The following is a 20,165-nucleotide window of genomic DNA, read 5'->3' as shown; positions in this document are numbered from 1 at the left end:
GCTCTGAGATCGGCCCGGTTCATTGTAAAACATTTATTTATTGGTGTGAATGTGCTGTTTTCTGTGTGTAGGCTAACGTAACAGACGTTACAGTTTTTTTTTAAATCCCCGAGAGATGAAAAAAAAACAACAATCATTTTGTGGCGGTCGGTCTCCATTCTGTGGCGTCTATGTGGGAAACACTGAATGTTTCTCAGCAGGGAGAGAAAAATGTTAATAAATGTGTTGGAGTTAATGCAGGGGCAGGTCTACATTTAAATTCAAGTCACTGAGCTAAGCAGACGATTTTCTGACCTTTGAAAACCCAGAACGTCCTTCAGTCAGACTTTCAGCTGTTCTGAAGGTATTTCAGACCCCACAAACACTCTGTTGAACACCTGGATGATAAAATATTCAGTCTGTTGTAAAGATAAAGATTTTAACCAGGTTCTACAAACATGTGACTGTATTTCCAAACCCAGGTTGCTCTTTTTGTAAAACACAAAATTCAAATATAACTAATACACTACTATATTATAATAATAACATATTTATTATAAAAACTAAACAAAGAGATGTGTCATTTCTGGCTACCGTCTTTGTTAGGATAATAAAAAATAGTTTTGTGTTAAACATTAAGATGAAAAAAACATTTTCACCAAAAGTCGTTTTAATTAAACCTGTTAAAGACAAAGGAAACACATCATGGTCAAAAGCTGATCTGTGTGGACACACACACACACACACACACACACACACACACACACACACACACTCTGATAAAAAAAACAGCCTTATTTCCTATAAATGGAGAGGGGAGGAGCAACACTGACTACCTGAGAACAGGGAGGGAACCCAGGAAGTGAATGTATCACCTGAGACTCCATTATGACTCGACACAACAGAACAGGGAGGACGACAAGTTGAAGCTGAGGCGGGGTGAGTTTTAATCCAGTACACAAAGTCATGATGGCTGAATAAAATACAGTAAACAAAGAAGGTTTAAAGAAAGTGAAGTGCTGAGTGGTTTTATTGTACTGTAATGTATACTCTCTCTCTCTCTCTCTCTCTGTGTGTGTGTGTGTGTGTGTGTGTGTGTGTGTGTGTGACTGACTTTCTCTTCTCAAAGTTTCATGAATAGTCAATTTCATTTATCAATTACAAATTTAACATTGGACATTTTTTTAAAACATGTACGTATTTCAGAGGCTAATAAAAAGTTATAGTTGTTTATACTTGTGTGTGTGTTTGTTTGTTTTGTGTGAGTCTCGTTAAAACTTGTTCTCCATTAATGTTGTGAGTTAACAGTCAGTGTTGCTGTTTTCCCTCTCAGACTGACTTCAGATCAGAAGATGAGTGATCGTGTGGAGGAAGAGGAGGACGGAGCAGAGTCTGTAGTATCTGGCTGTCTGTCTATGAAGAGTGACCGTTCCAGATTTCTACCTCCGACCTTCAGTAATGAACCTGGAGCCTCAGACACAAAGTAAGAACTGATACTAACTTATTTATAAATAAAACAAACAACCCAGATGGATCTTTTTTAATTAAACCTGTTCAAGATAAGGGCAACACATCTTGGTCAAAAGCTGATCTGTGTGGGCACACACACACACACACACACACCACACACTGATAAAAAAACAAAAACAAAAACTGTAATACAATCTAAGAGGACTAATACAAACTATTTAATCTCATCATCATTGATTGATGCGATATGACCAAAACTATTTTTGTGTTTGCAGAGTTTCGTACAGACAGAGAGCAGAGTCTGTAGTGTCCGGCTGTCTGTCTATGAAGAGTGACCAGTCCAGAGAACAACCTCTACTCTTCAGTAATGAACCTGGACCCTCTGACACAAAGTAAGAGACTGTTTTACTGCACACTGATTGGAGAGAAGTTGATGCATAAAGGAAGATGTGTATGAAGAGTTGGAGTTTCTTCTTCAAAGTACTTGATAGTTTGGTAAATATGGTGAATAGAATTTAAGCTCAAAGTTCCACTTAATAAAAACTCAAAGCTTGTCAAAAGTTTTGAATTATTAGTAAGTGGAATTTTGAGCTTAGATTGTCTTCACCGTTTATTGTTCCTGAAGCTCAAGAACGCACATGAACATCCATGGGTCGTGCTGATCTAAATGTTATCAGTTGATTGACTACACACTAATGAATATTTGGACCACTTATATGTTGAGAAAATTTGAATTATATGCATGTCTTCATTAGGTAGTTTACAATAGAGACAGAAATTGAATATCCCGTCTGGACTTTAGAATAAAAGAATCTGTTCATGGGAAATGCATGCTTCATATAAATATGGGAGCAAATAAACTAAAAACACTTGAAGGTCCAACAACAAGACCATCCCACAATGTGAACAAAAGAGTAGAAAATAATTAGTATATCGACCCTGTGATTCTGATCAGACTCCTTCCAACACTCTTCAACTAAGATTCATAAAAAAAAAACTGGGGTTTTTTGTAATACAACTGATAAACCGAAACAAACCAAAAACATTACTTCCTTGTTGAAGGTATAAAATACTCAGTTCTAGTTACTGTTTTCAGAATACCACAAATTTAAACCTGTTTTTGTAGCTACAATAGTTGAACATTTCCCATCTAGAAATGAAGATAATAAAGAAATGTGTTGACAGGAAGAGGAAGAGGAGTGATGAGGAGGAGCAGCTGTCCTGCTGTGCTTTGTGTCAGGACGTCCTGAAGGATGCCGTCTCTACCAGCTGTGGACACTGGTTCTGCAGACGTTGCATCAGCTCATACTGGGACCAGTCTGCTTCACCAGGAGACTCCTCCTGTCCCCAGTGTGGACAAAGATCCAGAACCAGTAAGACTGTCCCTCCCTCTGTCTGCTGATGTCTTCATGTCTGAAAACAGAACTTTTAATACAGAGACATTTGTTGTACCATACAGCACAGGCTCTTATTATAATCATCTTTATTTATCAATGCATTTTTGGAGTAAATCACGACTCAGAAGAAATAGATCTATATTTTATATGTTCTGGTTTTATGATAAGGCCCCCTGTCTTTGCATGAACTAATTAGCATGCTGTTTGTTCTCCCTCTGCTTAGATAAGGTAACTATTAAACAGCTTAAAGCAGTAACATCACTGTTCTATCCTAGACAGACATTTACCACAGACACAAAACAAGATCCAGGTGTTAATGTTTCCTCCTTCTCTAACACACAAACACACTTCTTGTCCTGTAGATCGACTTGTTGAACAAGTGACCAAACATCCGTTGAGGAAAAGTGCACTGCCAACAGTATTTGAAGCTGCAGTGAAGTGCTAGTTAACTAGTCAGTTTCAGCACATTAAGGAGCTGAAAAATGTTTAGATGTTTAACAGTTCTCTCATTTCAACAGCCTCTGCTAATAAAACATTGTCTGCTGTCAGTTATAGACTACAGCTTTCAGCGTGTTTGTTTACTTTGTCTCTTGCTGGTGTGACCGGGGCAACTATAATCCCCTGACACTGGATGGGACAACGCCACCCTGGGAGTTTCACCCATGGACAATACACACTTACTATCTAGGTTCTTAATAAAAAAAAAATGAGGAGCAGAGGCCTGCGTTTCCAGGTATAGACAAATATGAGATTTTATTTAAATATAAAATGCACACAATACTTAAAATGCGCCACAGTGACAGGCTAAAAATGGTTACTAGTACAAGGGAGGGGGTGTCAGGGAAGTCTGCAGGGGGGAGTGAGTGAGGGGAAGGGGGAACCAACACCACCAGGCCGGGATAAAGGGAAGTCAAACACACTGCAACACAAAAGACACGCAATTTTTTCACACAATCAAAATAATCATGCAAAATGCTGTAAATTATACATGCAAAACACAGGCAGGGGAGAAGCAGACAAAAAGGAAGACCTCCACCATGTGACCCACCGCCTACAGAAATATGGCAGCCCACCTGTACTGGCACCAACAACAACTATTTAAAAATCACTCACAGGTAGTATAATAAAGCCAAATAACCCAAAAAATATACAAAGTAAATTAAGTGGGGACAAAAACAGCAGTAGGTCAGAGCTCCTCCTAATAGGGCAAAAATAAACCATATTAACAAAATAAATAAGCCACAAAATTGCTACTGAAGGTATTGCATTACCTTGGCAATTGTCTTACAGCAATTAGGTCATGCAGCAATCACCACCACCATCATCATCATCTCATTCCTGCCACGAGAGGTAAGTAGTTACATTAAACATGATGGCACACAACTCAAATGTGAATGTAAAAGGTAACATTTGTTAAAAGGAGGAGGAGTATCTGAAACAAAACCGTGGTTAAAAAAAATTTAACAAATGACCATTTTACCTGAGAGTTACGGGTTACTGTCTGCATGTGATCTGGAATACAAATGCACTACGTAATACACAGCACAAGGAGGGGAGGAGAGCAGCCACTGCGTCCACATATAGCTCTGATCCTTCCAGCAACAATCTACATGAATAAAATAATACTTAAGTCTGTGCTAAAAACATATTTCTTCATACCCATGACAGTGCGCACCTTACCGGTACAATATTGCTCCACCGGGACGGCCGGGTAGAGAGAGCAAGGCCAGCCTGCTGCAGGCTGCTTGCAGCTACATTTAAAGGGACTGTGAGGTGATTAGCACTCACCTGTTATCAGTTAGGCTGATTAAGGGGTGTGGCTGCACTGGCAAGAGGAAGGGGAGAGCCCTACTCATCACACTGGTTTTACGTGGAACAGGGGCTGACCTGAGATTATCTCCTCCCTTAAACCAAAGCCAAGTCTGTAGTTAAACTGACTAGATCAATAAGTGTTTTCTGTGTTCAAACCACAGAAACTCTCTGTGTTCAACTCTCAGTGCTTTTGGAGCTTCTAACTGAATCTCTGTGGTCTGGAGTTTATTTTTCCTCCTGTGTCCCGGTTTGTACTTAAAGATATCAGCTTTAATATATGTATAACTGATTAAAAGCAAGCAGTAAAACATAAAATACAGCATTTCAGAGCCTTGTTAACTTATTGCTGTTTTAAATAAACCTTTCCAATTGCTGCTGCTTCACATAAAAACCTTCCACTGACAAAAGCATCTGGAGCTGCTGAGGCTCAGCCTCCTGCTGTCAATCAAACATTTATGCTACCTATACACCAGAAGACTTTGAAAAGATTTGGAAAGACTCCTGCAAGACTATCAGCTCACACCTGCTCACATCTGAAGACAAGTGTTTAGAGTTTTTAGTCCCAGCCTAGTCTCAGACTGAGATCCTACAAAGACCGTGAATCTTGCAGGGTCACTATTTACAAGACTACAACTAGATTCTTTTAGCATTTTTTACCTACCATGCAATGTTTGTGTGTGCAGTGGTTTGTGTTGGAAAAAAAGAAAAGAAAAGAAGACGCCACAAAATGCCCCTCACAAAGCTGAAAAGGGGTTTCTGTTTTTCTGACATGAAAAGTTGACTATTTTACAGTAAAAATAGACAAGAAGAATAGATAAGGAAGAATAAAGGAAAGGAAAATTTAGAAAATAATTCATGATATACATTTATGTCCTATTTAATTATATTTTATTTATTTGTTTAATAAGAACAATTATACTTATCAGCTCTATCAACTTTCGTTTAGTTAATCACACATTAATCATCAATTATTTATTACTTATTTATGTATACATTTATTTATACATTTTAACTGGGTCTGCTTACTATTCTTTTTACTATGAAACAGCGCCCCCAAAATCCCGCTTGTGGCCGTAAATATATCACATCTCTATATTTGTATTTAGGCTTGAGCTTACTAACATTATTGTGATGTAACTTTTTCCTGTCGAAGTGGTTTTACTGCCGGTCTGGAACCGCTCATCTATTGGTTGTTGATTGTGTGCCGTCACTGCGACTTGCGATAATATCAAACACGTTTGATATGATCGCAAACCAAAGACTAGGAAAAGACTGATATGAAACAGCGCAGATTACTACCTTACACTTAACGATCGGGATGACGGGAGCGCGCTGTGACTCCAGTAAGACTCCTAGATTTACTAAAGACTTTCAGTTTTTAGTCTGGGACTGGGAAAATCGTTTGGTGTAAGCCCAGCATTACACTGACACAGTCAGAGGCTGAGAGAAAAAGGAGCATTACTGATGTTCCCCTGGAAAACATCTTTTCTTTTTCTTCTATAAAACAAATGTATTTTTTTAAACTCAAGAATTGATGATTGCTTTGTAGCATTTTCTACTTTATATGTTCTTATATTGAATTTTTTCATATTGGTAATGAAAAATATTACTACTACTCATTGCTTTTCTCTTTCTTGCTTTGTCTATCTTGTTCCTTTTTTAGTGGCTGGAGGTCTGCAGGAGGTTTTAGATGAGCATAAGATCAGTCTGAGGAGGAGATATGAACGTGTGACTGAAGGAAGTGATGCAACAGGAAGTGGAACCCTCCTCAACAGGATCTACACTGAGCTCTACATCACAGAGGGACAGAGTGAAGAGGTTAATACCCAACATGAGGTGAGGCAGCTGGAGACAGCTTCCAAGAAGAAGACCGTCCACGACGCTCCAATCAAGTGCCAGGACATCTTTAAAGCCTTACCTGACCAACAGGGACACATCAGAGTGGTTCTGACCAACGGCGTCGCTGGCGTTGGAAAAACCTTCTCGGTGCAGAAGTTCAGTCTGGACTGGGCAGAGGGTTTGGAGAACCAAGATGTCAGTGTGGTGATTCTGCTTTCCTTCAGGGAGCTGAACTTGATCAGAGATGAGCAGTACAGTCTTCTGGAGCTGCTCCATGTTTTCCATCCAACATTACAGAAGGTCACAGCAGAGAAGCTCGCCGTCTGTAAACTTCTGTTCATCTTTGACGGCCTGGATGAAAGCAGACTTTCTCTGGATTTCACCAACAAGGAGGTTGTGTCTGATGTCACACAGAAGTCATCGGTCAACGAGCTGCTGACAAACCTCATCGAGGGGAATCTGCTTCCCTCGGCTCTCGTCTGGATAACTTCCCGACCCGCGGCGGCCAATCAGATCCCTCCTGCGTGTGTCGACAGGGTGACAGAAGTACGAGGCTTCACTGACGCCCAGAAGGAGGAGTACTTCAGGAGGAAGGTCAGTGATGAAGAGCGCTCCAGCACAATCATCTCACACATCCAAACATCCAGGAGCCTCCACATCATGTGTCTGATCCCAGTCTTCTGCTGGATCACTGCTACAGTTCTGGACCACATGTTGACTACAGAGCAGAGAGGAGAGCTGCCCAAGACCCTGACTGACCTGTACTCACACTTCCTGCTGGTTCAGACAAAGAAGAAGAAGCAGAAGTATGATGAGGGACATGAGACGAGTCCACAGGAGCTGATGGAGGCTGACAGAGAAGTTCTTCTGAAGCTGGGGAGGCTGGCGTTTGAACAGCTGCAGAAAGGAAACATCATGTTCTACCAAGAAGACCTGGAGCGCTGTGGTCTGGATGTCACAGAGGCCTCGGTGTACTCAGGAGTTTGTACAGAGATCTTCAAAAGAGAGAGTGTGATCTTCCAGAAAACAGTCTACTGCTTCGTTCATCTGAGCGTTCAGGAGTTTCTGGCTGCAGTCTACATGTTCCACTGTTACACCACCAGGAACACAGAGCTACTGGAGGCTTTTCTGGGAAAGAAATTTGTGGGATCATCCCTGGATGACTTCCTGATGGGAGCAGTGATGGAAGCTTTGAGAAGTAAAAATGGCCACCTGGACCTGTTTGTTCGCTTCCTTCATGGCCTCTCTCTGGAGTCCAACCAGAGACTGTTAGGAGGCCTGCTGGGTCACACAGACAACAGTCCAGAAGTCATCCAGAAAGTTATCAACAACCTGAAGGAAAAGAAGACCAGAATCTCTCCTGACAAAAGCATCAACATCTTCCACTGTCTGACGGAGATAAACGACCTCTCAGTACATCAGGAGATCCAAGAGTTCCTGAAGTCAGAGAACAGATCAGAGAAGGAACTCTCTGAGATCCACTGCTCAGCTCTGGCCTACATGCTGCAGATGTCAGAGGAGGTTCTGGATGAGTTGAACCCAAGGAAGTACAAGACATCAGTGGAGGGACGATGGAGACTGATTCCAGCTGTGAGGAACTGCAGGAAAGCTGTGTAAGTCCAGATGTGATCATCAACATTACACAACAATGTGAGATGAGATGAGATGAGATGAGATGAGATTCAACTTTATTGTCATTGAACAGAGTAACAAGTACTAGGACAACGAAATGATCCATCATCCCGCCCAAACATACATAACACCCACAACAATAAAACAGAGTAAACAGGACGGGAGGACAGGGAGGAAGAGAGAGAAATACAGCACGTGAGGAGAGGAAAGGAGGAATAACCTCAGCAACAAAGCAAAATACATTTCACAAACATGAACAGACTTATGACGTGCCATAGGAGAGGCGGCCATCCGGATCTGCACGGGTACCGCGGTGGTCAACAGATCCGCCTGTCTCGCTGGGGGAACGAAGCATCGAAGGCGTGGGTTGGGGGGTGGTTAGGGGAGGGATGTATGCATGTCTGTATATGTGGAAGTTCATGTGTGTAAGCCTGAGACCCGCCATTGTTCAGCACCAATCAGTTCGTCTCAGTTTGCTGGAATAACAAAAGCGATAAGCCTGGACGTTGCTAAGGAGATGACCTTCCTTCCTGGGCTCCAGGGCAAGGCAGACAGTCCAACAGGTGGTTGTGGGGGTTGAGAGGGGTAGAGGATGGGATGGTAGTGTCTCACTACATTCCTCAACAGGGAAGATTAAACATCAGTGTTAGAGTAAAGATACACACTCTACACACATGCACAGTATAAAACCTGCACACAAGTTTTCTTCAACTAGCATTAAACCTGCGTATTGAAAACATTCTACATGTTCCACTGCCAACGTCATCATCTCCTATCTGTCTCTGTTGGAGTGATGGAGGCTTCATACAAATCCAGCCCAGAAAACTAAAGAGTGTGTGCTGGAAATGTTTTCACACTCATCATTGAATCACAACACACAGCCTGTTTGACATCGTATACAGCGTCTGCTTCATGTTTCTATAACGTCTCTATTTATTATTCTTTGTACAGACAAACAGAGATGTAATATTTGTCTTCTACTGGAAATTATGTCACTGGAGTTTTATTTTTCTCAACGTAGCTTCAATCAGTTATTTCTATCATATTTCTCTTCAGCAGTTTCTGAACTATGCCAATCCTCCACTTAAAGGACAGATATTTTCCTGCATTAGAGTTTTGATTGATTTAAATCAGGAAGATCTCTCTCTCTCTCTCTCTCTCTCTCTCTCTCTCTCTCTCTCTCTCTCTCACTCAAAAACATGAACTTCAGCCTGTTCAATCAGTCAGCAAATTATAATATTACAATCTTTAGAAGTAATTCTACTATAAATGCAACAGGAGTCATTACAGTTTTTCTCAATTGCTAAAACACTAAACCCTATTGTCTGAACCAAATGCTCAGTTGCCTGAACCCACTGATTGAATCAATCACTCTTTTAGCAAAATCAAAAGCACTTTTCACCTGTTTAGACACAACTTGCCACACATTTCATTGTGATGCACCCGTGCTGCATAATGGTGAGCACAGGTGACAAAAGTCAAACACAATTAAAGCACAGGTGTCACCACTTGAACACAACAACTCAAAATTGATCACACTTGTGGCTGATGATGTGAGGGAACATAAGGCAGTTCAGAGAGCACTGGTTTGTGAGGCTCTACAATGGATAGAAATCTGAGAGGAAGAGTTCCTGTGAGAGGAGGTAGAGGAGGTCAAGGAGGTCAAGGAGGTCAAGGAGGTCAAGGAGGTCAAGGAGGTCGAGGTGGTCAGCGAAGACAAAGAATAGTAATATCTGATGAAATCGGAGCTTCTGTGATTGACCATGTTCTTGTCCATGGTATGAGCATGAGGGAGGCCGGACAAAGGGTACAACCAAACATCAGTAGATTCACTGTGTCCACCATAATCCCAAGATTTAGAGAAGAGAACAGGTAATTACCTTTTTTGACATTATAGTACAGTATGTAAATGTTGACAGCAATTACTATATGACATACTATATACTGTACCACAGTATACTGTAAGTAAATATATGTTTCAGTACATCACTGTACTAATAAACTGTAGTATTGTAATGGAGGGTTGGTCTGTTTGTACGCCCAGTATTTCATGTATATTTTTTGCAACATGCATTCAGCCTACAGTGAACAATGAACATGTATTTCTCCAGCTTCATGTCCTGAGCATTGTGTTTTCTATTTTTCTATGTAGTGTTTAGTGACTGCTCAGTAGTGTTTTTAATTTTAATTGACTCTGGGCACGATTTGACAACATAGTTCAGTTTTGAGCACAGATTGAACTGTTTTGAGGTGAAAGTTTGGTTTTGCAAGAAGAGTCTGAGGTTTTGTGAATGTAGCTTGAAAATTGGGTTTTGTGTTCACAGTTTAGAGAAAAGGAGAGCAGCTTTCAAGAAATGTCTTAGCAATCGAGAAAAACTGTAAATGATTGAAATGGGAGCTGTAAAGACAAAAAATTGGTTATATTTCAAATGTTATATTATCTGTAATCACAGACTTTCTAGCTGTGGACTCTCTGAGACTGACTGTGAAGTCGTGGCCTCAGCTCTGAAGTCCAACCCCTCCCATCTGAGAGAGCTGGACCTGAGCTTCAACAACCTGAAGGATGCAGGAGTGAAGCGTCTGTGTGCTGGACTGGAGAGTCCAAATTGCAGACTGGAGACTCTGAGGTCAGTTCCTGTGTTGTGCTCACACACAGTGTATATCTGCTGAATTTGAATCATAATTGATGTTTCAGATTTAGTTTGGTTCATTTGTTTTCTGAATTTACCTGATCACAGATCTATAACCCAGTTTGTCAGTCTGTTCTCTTGCACTTGGACTCACACATCACAAAAATCCATGTGGTCAGGCCATTTTCCCAAAATTCATTGTGAAGTTCTCAGGGGATTTCACTTTACTTCTGCCCAAACTTGATAAAGGCCTTGACCATCTACAGGGTTAAACGTAATCAACTCAAACGCTTCTTCTTTCTTCTATCTAGTTATTAAGTTACTCAATTAAGCCATTAAGCTTGATAACTTTGACAAGAGAAAAAAAAAACACAAAATACTGCAATTAGTCAAACTGCCTCACATCAAATATACACACAAATATAAAATTACCATTAAACCTCACATTAATTTCAATAGGCCAACATTACTCCAAATAACATCGTTTTTACCATACTACTACTATCATGCCAGGAGTGAATTTGGAAATGAACTACAATAGCATTTTACCATCAAATATGCATTCAACTTGCAACAAATAAACCTAAAACCTTTTCTCCACCAGTAGCATCGCTGGAAAATGACCAGCAAGCAAAGTCCCTCCAGAAATCAGCTTCTGTCTCCAATAGCAGCAACATGGGCTTCTCAGCCTGTCTTTTTCATAATATAAGTCTCTGTCCACTTCTTTGGAAACTTCTTCAACAGAACATTCATTCTGACATATTTGTCATGTTTGGAAACTTTGATATCTACCTACTATACAAAGTAGGTGATGTATATTTTCTCTCTCTTGAAAGATGAAAACTATATCAGATGAAATACAGCAAGTTGGTCTGAATGTAAGAGAATGTTGTTGTTCTAATAATGTGATGTTAGAAGTAATATGGGGGCGTCCCGGTGGCTCACACTGGTAGAGCGCTTACCATGTAGGCTGAGACCTTACCATGTAGGCTGAGTCCTTGCTGCGGCGGAGCCGGGTTCGAATCCGGCCTGAGCTCCCTTTGCCGCATGTCTTCCCCTCTATCACCCCCTTTCTATCTATCACTATCAATAAAGCAAAACATGCCGAAAAAATAATCTTAAAAATGTCCTATATTTAAAAAAAAAAAAAAAGTAATATGAAGGTGAAATGCGGTTAGAGCAGCACGTTACGAGGGACCACACAAACAGTGGAGAGCAGAACATTTGATGGTTCATTTAATCTGTTTTAAATATCTGATACAACACATAGAAAAGGAACACTTTAACTGTGGAGTGCTCCCAGTTTGGTTTGATATATTCCAGCTCTGTGTCACACCTCTTTATTACATCATGGCTGTCTCTGAGTGCAGATCCATTAATCTGGTTGATATTTTTACTACATTTTCTATTAACAAATCCAAATTTTTCACCCTTTTCTTTCAGAGCTGACTGTTCATATCAAATAATACCTACACTCTATATGCTATATGAATGTACATACAAAAAGCCATTAAAACATACAACCACTAGATTTACAAGATATTAATTTAACTTTTATTTTTTAATCCTCTTTATTCCGACCTTTCGTCCCACTGACATGTTTGTAATTGCAGAGCTCACACTCAGTCAGCTGTGTGTTGATGAGAATAGCCTCAATCTGTGCTTTGACATGAGAGAATATGAAGAGGGTGAATTTACCTCAATTGTTATTTATATACAAGTCTTGTTTGTTTATTTTTGGTCTTTTTTTTATTATAGAAAACATCTGTCTTAGTATTCTTCATAATATGACATAATTGTTGTGAATAAGGGGAAACAGAAAATAAAGAAAGTAACAACAGTTCATTCTGAATCCATCATGTCTGATTTGATGTCAGTGTACTCACACAACTTGTTTTTAACCTCCATCATGTTGAGTTCAGGTGTTTTCAGGAGTTTTCCATTTTCTAAACTGTATAAAATGTCCCCTGTTAGTTGTTAAAGTAAATTAATGTTTATAATTGTTGTTAATGGTCACATCTTTATAGAGAAGATCCTCTGATTTAAATTGATAGTCATTTTCATATATTTTCAAAAATAATGTATCATGAACATTGATCCTTCAGAACACATACAGCTGTTTAAAGGATCAATATAGTATTGATCCTCTAATGACAGACCTGACTGAGAGCAGCTGCATGTTATTAATCTGTGTTGACATGAATAGTTTATTGAAGGTTGTGGTGACATTTGGATGATGTCTGTTGAAGGCTGACATCATGATGATCCACAATAACACAATTACAGTCACTCTACTCATTTTAGAGAAAAGCTCATTGATTATGACTCAGTAATATTGAGCTGCACATTAAAACCTGAACACATCTGATTGGATTATAAATCTATTTTTATCTTCATCATTTATTCTTTATTCAGATTGTGGAGCTGCAGGATGTCAGATATCAGCTGTACTTCTCTGGCCTCAGCTCTGAAGTCCAACCCCTCCCATCTGAGAAAGCTGGACCTGAGCTTAAACAACCTGAAGGATTCAGACGTGAAGCTGCTGTGTGATCTGAAGGAGAGTCCACACTGCAGACTGGAGACTCTGAGGTCAGTAGAGGGTTTCAGCAGTATTGTACTGAACACAGTTAGTATCAGAGAAAGATCCAGAATTTCCTGTAAACCTCCGACCTTCTCAGTGAAGCTGTGAGAGGAGAACGGTCACAGAAACACAGAGAGAACAGTCAGCCAATCAGATCAGCCAGAAGCTTGTTGTGATCATGTGTTTGAGTTGTTGTGTTCATGTCTCCAGGAGTTTGTTTTGTCCAGATATTTTAATGTTTATAATATTTAAGAGTTGATGATGTCAAGTGTGACTGAGACTCTGGTTTTTAACAGCTCTGAACTCAAACAGCATATCTCTGTTTCTGCTGTAATGATGCATTCAGGGCTCTCTGTTTATTTCGACTGTGTACTTCAGTGAAATCTGCAGAGTAAACAGACTTGATGCTGATGAAGAGAGTCTCTGATTTATCTCTTCTGTTGTCTGTCTCCTCTCATCAGGTGGCATTGATCTCCAGTAAAGTCCAGTCCAGCATGGTCCCTGTGTTCCTCTGATGTGACAGAGTATCATCAGAGGATGTGGACTGCTCTGCTGCTGCTCTGTCCTTCTCTCTGCAGACACACTGAGACTCCTCCACCTCCGTCTGTTGTTTCATTCATTCATATAATCTGAACTCAGAGTTCCTCTGCACATTAGTTCTCTTCATGACAACATGACTGTACATTAACACATTTAGATGCATGTTTCTGCTTTTTGTTCTGTTACAGCTCCACCCTGTGGAAAAAAGGGGAATTGTTGTTAATTTCCACAGATTTGTAAATAATAATAGAAGTTGATCTTACCTCATTACTACCATATCAGCCGTTTCTCATATTATGACAGATTAATATTTGCTTGTTGTAGAATTTAAAACCTTTAAGGCTTCACTAAAGTTTCTCATCTGATAACAAACAATTATGTTTAAAGTACTTATCATATTAAAGTACTTATTCATAAATCTCGAGTCTTGAAAGAGTTTCTAAAGTCTTTAAAATCTAATATATCTCCTGATAACATGGGTGTAAATATATACTATGAAAATATGTTTTTCTTGCTTTAAATTGTGTTTTTTATGAAAATGTGACCCATTAAAGTTGTTAGCCATTTCTTGTAAGGTGTAGGTGCCTTGCTCAAGGACACTTCAGTCCTTAACCTGTCAGTCCTGGGATTCAAACCCGGTTCTCTAACCTCCAGGCCACAGACTGCCCAAGTGGTATTGAGATCAACATTTTAATGTGAGGTTCCTTTGATTAACCATCTGAAGCTCAGACATGGTTTTGTTATTATCACGACTGGCTCACAAGTCAGAAAACAAGTCACTGCTTGGTTCACATGAGGCCACTGGAAGCTGTGTGTTTCAGTGCTGGGCTGTGATTTCTTCCCTTTTAGACATAAATAGGTCACATCAGGAAATGTTCAATATCTTCAACTGTTTGATTAAAAAGCAATGAAGCATTTAACCATCGATTCCTATAGAATCATGTAATGTTTGTTGAAGTTACCATATCTTAACTCCTTGTTATTATAAGGGTCAGTTTGTGTCAGTAATTTGTTCAAAATCCTAAATATTTCTCCCTTCATAACAGGAACTAGATAGTAAACTGTACAACTGGTGAAATATCACCATCTACTGGATGTTTGATCAATGTGTTCATAATGTGCTCACATGTCCTGCACTGCATTAATCTGTCATCTACTTTATTTTATTATCTTTTAGGCTGTTTTTTTCTTTTATTTGAAGTAAACAAGTAAGTCATCACTGTGACAAAGTGGGTAAGAATTGTATTTTACTCAACATTTGTCCCTTTTAAATATTCTAATTTATTCAAGTTGTATTTGTTAAATAATCTGTTTGTTTGTTTTCTGTATTTCATGGCCTTATAAGAGTCTTGACCACCAGTTTGGGAACCCCTGCTGTATTCTAAATGAGTTGCATCAGGGGGAGCTGTGACACGTAGCTCAGTATCACACCAGTATGTGTCTTAAAGTAAAAAAAACAACAACCACAGACTCAGTCCTTCGTAGAAACATGACAGAAACACAGCCTGCAGCTTTATGTTTTGTGTAACTGACGTTTGGACGTTTAGAAAAAAGGAAGAGGTGTTAAACAGAATCAGCTCCACAGATATGTGATTATTTCCATTTATTGCTTGAATACTGAACTCAGTGTGCAGCTCAGCGGTAAGTCAGAGACTAAACTCTTGTATTAATGTGTTATTATCTTATAATTAGACATGTGTTTGTTAGAAATGAAGATTAGATTAATTGCATTAAATACTGTATTTAAGTCCAGTCTTGTAATACTTGTATTTGACCTGTTATTAGATACTTTCTTACTTTCAGTCCACTACAATTATTTGATACTTTCAGTCACTGGATGCTTAAAAGATTAATAATAAAATATATATATTTAAGCAACAAATATAAATTGTGATTTGCTGCTCACCGGGGGAAATTCAAAAGCTGTCCAGCAGTTTTTAAAGAAATCTTATCATTCTGAAATGATCCATTCCACATAGTTTTTGGTACTTGAAGTATTTTTGACAGCAAAAATGTGAATATCAGAGTATTTCTACACTGTGGTATTCCTACTTCTACTGAAGTAAAATATCTGTGTATTCTTTAACCACTGCAGTTAAATGAACACATCTGAAAAATGGAATCATTCTGCTTTTATTTTAAAACCCTGCTGAGGGAAATATATATTTTAATATGTGTTTTTCATGCTTTTGACTTTCTCCGACCTCAATTCACTTCCTGCCCATGTTGTGTTCAGCTTTAGTTATGAAGTCCTTTATTTGCATTTTACCACAAAACACTGAGACGACTTTAGGACTATCATTCATTATTATTATTATTATTGTTATTGTTATTGTTATTGTTATTATTATTATTATTGGCATCATGGTCTGTTTTATTGTTCAAGGTTAGAAAAAAAAGAGTAAAAAAGAAAGAAAGTAAAGAACATCCCCCACTCTGACACATCTTGTATTATCAGCGGTGGGAGAAGTATTTAAATATTTTATTATTTAAGTGTTAATATTTCAGTGTAGAAATACTTGAGTGATAGAAAAAAGGTAAAAGTATTAAAGTATTTGCATCAAATTATTCTCGAAGTACTTTAAGTTAGAGTTGTCAATATGCAGAATGGCCCATTTGAGAATAATATGTTAGATTATTTTATTATAATAAAGTGTTCATAAGTCTAATGTTGCAGATAGTAAAGGTGGAGCTCATTTAAATATATATATATAATTTATGAACTGATTGAAAAGTGACAGAAGATTAAATGAACCTTGTTACAGACCTCTCTGTTGTCATTTACAGACATCATGCTCTGTACTAGTGAACTAAAGGTCGTTGTTGGTATTTGGGCTTAAATATCTGTGCAAAGTTGCATTTTTGATGAATAAATCAGAAATATTTGAGGGATGTTTAAACGTTTGTAATTTAATTTCAGAGTGGATAGCAGGAAAAACACAGAAGAGCTGAGCAGAGGAGAGTTAAAAGATATTTAGAACAACAACAGAGGAAGAAGAGTGAAGTTGAGCTGAGGCTGGAGGAAAGAGCTCCATCATCTCCACGCCTCTGTTGCTCATTCAGCTCCACTGACTCTGACTGTGAAGCTTGTCAACGCAGCAAAATGGCAAGAAGAGAGAGAGAAGAATCATGTTTCAGCCGGATGGCCAGGAGTCTCAGGAGAGCTCTGTCCAGGATCTGTAGAGATAGTTCTCCATCGTCCTCTGATGACGGTATTACCCAACCACAAAGGCTTTCTCCCCCATCCCCTGCTCCAAGCACAGGAGTTTATGCATCAATGTCTGGTACAGACGATGAGCCACATCTCAGTACTCTGGCTGCATTAGGTCAAGACACCGAAGATCAGACTGAATATGAGCAACTTCCTTGGCAAGTTCCAAAGTCTGTTGGGTCCCTTTTCCCAACGAGTAGTGGTCAATACACCAGTCAAGGTCTGATTGCATATGGGTGCTTCGATCCCCTTCCCGTAAGGCCATTTCAGAGGCCAAGAGAAGTTCGGACACCTAGCTCAGATACCGATGAGGACAATTATCTATCTCCAGAGGACAGTCTTGAGTTTGTTCCTGAAACAGACCCAAAGCCAGTTGATCCTCATCCTCCTCTGAAAGGATGTCTTCCAAGCCTTCATGTTCTTCACCCTGGAGGGTCTTCTCGTGTTCATGGACCCCGGAAGAGAACCCACACAAGCCCCGACTCCAAAAGAAATAGAAAATGTAGAAAAAAATCTTTAATCATCACTTCTTCCGTTTACTCGGTGTTAGACCATCCTCCACCTGGTCCACTTACAGAAACAGGGATGATGAAAAATCTCTCCTCTGCAGGAGATTGTACGCCAGGAATCAGTTTAGATAAAACCACGGAGATGGAGCTGTATGCAACAGCTGCTCCTTCCTCCCTTCAACTCTCCACCAGCCATGAAGAGGATTCAGACTCTGCTGCATTTTATCACAGAGAAGAAGAATCAGACGAGTCGTCTGAGAGCCTCTCGTTTGGCTGCACTGCCCAGAAAACTCTTCATTCTCCTCCTTTAAAACAGCCTCACTTCCAGCTTCCAGCCCAAAAAGACACAGATGAAGGAGGCCCCAGCTTTACTATCTCTGGCTCCACTGTCAGTATCCCCACCTGCTCTCAGTCCGTAGCTCCAACTGTTTCTCTTCCTCCAGATCCACAAGACAGACCCCCAGTCATCCAGGACTCAACAGTCGACACTGAAGGAAGCAGAACACAAGATGTGTTGGATCTTGTGTCTGAAAGTGAGCCAGGAGGTGACAGAGAGTCTCTGGTGGAAATGGAAGTGAACTACTCCGTCACAAACACCACGCCAGCTTCTCTCCACCAAACCTCCTCAGATCCTGGTTGGAGCAGAAGAAACTCCAGCTGCCTGTCTCGCTCTCACAGCACGCCTTCACTCAGTGACATCACCTCTGCAGAGAACAAGACCTTTAGACGAGCTGGAAGCCTGCCTGACGTGCTGCTGAACACCAGCTGTGAGGAGTTTACACCTGATATCACTGCTGATGAAGACCATGAAAGCTACAGGTTCCAGAGCTCCTGCCCAGGCCTGTACCAGTGCAGTGTGACAGGCCTGGTGTTTCACATGCAGGGAGAAGGGGACGTGGTTTACAGGACTGTCCCTTGGAACAGGAGGCTCCTGGCCCAGCATCACAAGAAGCCTGCAGGACCCCTGTTTGACATCACATGTGTGCAGCAGTCTGTGTGTCAGCTTCATCTCCCACACTGTGAGATCCGCTCCACAGGCGGATGTGATTTCTTGTCAGTGGCTCATGTGAACGATGAGGGCGTCGAGTTTATCGGTCCTCATAAGATAACAGAAACTCATGTTATTATAAACATCACAGGGTTTTCTGCTTTCGGTAATGTGAAGGATGAAGACTCACCACCTGAGCCGGTCCGAGCGCTGGTTCTGCTGTTCTACAGGCCTCCAGCTGATCCGGATCTTGAATCCCTCCTCAATGTGTTGTTGCTCCCGAGGAACGTCGTGCTCCAGGATGTTCTGCGGACCAGGAAGAAGTTAGTTGGAGACGAGAGCTACATGGAGACATCCCCACACTGTAAACTGCTCCCAAAGCAGGAATACACTCTGTCCACTTGTCCTGAAGACGACTCAGTTCTGGTCCAACCAACAGAAGCAGAGTTTGACTCTGACAACTACGACAACTACTTCCCATCATTCCAGGTGAACTGGGAAACAGTGCTGAAACATATGAAGCTGTGTTTGAGAGAGACCAACAGCTCTCACAGTGTCTGGGAAAGACGAGTCTGCCTTTCCTCCACTGGAGTAAGAAGGTGGTGTGGACCGAGCGCTCTGAATCTCCCTCCTACTGAGAGGCTGTTGGAGATACGGAGCCGCTTCATCGATGGGATATCAGGACCTGTTCTCAAAAGTCTGCTGGACAAACTGCTGGAGAAAAAGGTGATGGCTGATTCTGAGAGGGAGTCTGCAGACGTGATGCAAAACAAAAGAGACAAAGCTCGTTTTGTTGTCGACACAGTGAGGAAGAAAGGTGAAGCTGCTAGTTCAGAGATGATTGAGTTCCTCTGTGAGGCCGACCCCTTCCTCTGTGAACATCTGGGGCTGATCTGAAGCTAAATGAACAGGGATGCAGGCAGGACTTTGATCAACCTGTCCCCAAATGCCCAGTTAGTTCATCAACGTGTGTTTGTGTCCCATCAAATGTTATGAAGTGTTTAGAGCAGATATGAATGATCAGAGCTGGAGAGTGTAAAAAGTGCAGCTGATGAGAGTTTCCTGTTGATGATGCTGTGTGAACTGGTTCATGTGGTTTCGGGGAATTTCCCTCGTGTGTTTTTACAGACTGAAGGTGAGAGGAACCTTTGGTTAACATGAGTTCCTGTTAACAGCTGATGCTTCTCATTTCACAGTAAACTAGCAGATTAATGTCGCTAACTGTTGTTCACAAATCAGTCGTTGGAGTTTGTTCAGTTTTCATGGAAATGTCCAGTTTTCTGAGTCACTGGCATGGCTGACTAGTCAGCATTTAATTTGGTTTTAAATGTTAAAATGTTAATTTAAAAAAATCTATTTTCATGTGAAGAAATTACCTAATAATCTGGAGTAGTAATAATAATATTTATAAAAATAATAATAATATTTTCTTGCTGGTGAAGCACTTTGTAACTTAAGTTCTGAAAAGTGCTCTGTAAATAGATTATTATTATTTTATAATAATATCTAAATATAATTTTAATTATTTTTTATTAATTATTTTAATATATTAATATATAATGACAATAGTTGTTGTT

General features: G+C 40.1%; 3 protein-coding genes across 3 annotated transcripts in view; all 3 read left to right on the top strand.

Annotated features, from left to right (window-relative positions):
* Window positions 1–14,017, top strand: part of LOC131961731 (NACHT, LRR and PYD domains-containing protein 12-like) — a 64,238-nt gene extending 50,221 nt beyond the window's left edge. The window contains exons 8-10 of the mRNA XM_059326590.1: window positions 10,583–10,756; window positions 13,175–13,348; window positions 13,802–14,017. Of these exons, the coding sequence (XP_059182573.1) occupies window positions 10,583–10,756; window positions 13,175–13,348; window positions 13,802–13,811 (358 nt within the window). The 3' untranslated portion in view covers window positions 13,812–14,017. The remainder of the gene's footprint in view (window positions 1–10,582; window positions 10,757–13,174; window positions 13,349–13,801) is intronic.
* LOC131961736 (protein NLRC3-like) lies at window positions 1,332–8,114 on the top strand. Its single transcript, XM_059326594.1, has 3 exons — window positions 1,332–1,462; window positions 2,635–2,822; window positions 6,322–8,114. Exons 1-3 carry the CDS (start codon window positions 1,332–1,334, stop codon window positions 8,112–8,114), a joined length of 2,112 nt encoding a protein of 703 aa, XP_059182577.1.
* Window positions 14,018–17,742: 3,725 nt separating the features above from the next.
* Window positions 17,743–19,982, top strand: LOC131962413 (NACHT, LRR and PYD domains-containing protein 1b allele 2-like). The gene has a single exon (XM_059327413.1). It carries the CDS (start codon window positions 17,743–17,745, stop codon window positions 19,483–19,485), a length of 1,743 nt encoding a protein of 580 aa, XP_059183396.1. The 3' UTR covers window positions 19,486–19,982.
* Window positions 19,983–20,165: the final 183 nt, after the last annotated feature.

This window comes from Centropristis striata, chromosome 23, assembly GCF_030273125.1.
Source record: "Centropristis striata isolate RG_2023a ecotype Rhode Island chromosome 23, C.striata_1.0, whole genome shotgun sequence".
Taxonomy (NCBI): Eukaryota; Metazoa; Chordata; class Actinopteri; order Perciformes; family Serranidae; genus Centropristis; species Centropristis striata.
The sequence above is the reverse complement of the archived record's forward strand: the minus strand, read 5'-3'. Positions and strand labels throughout refer to the sequence as shown.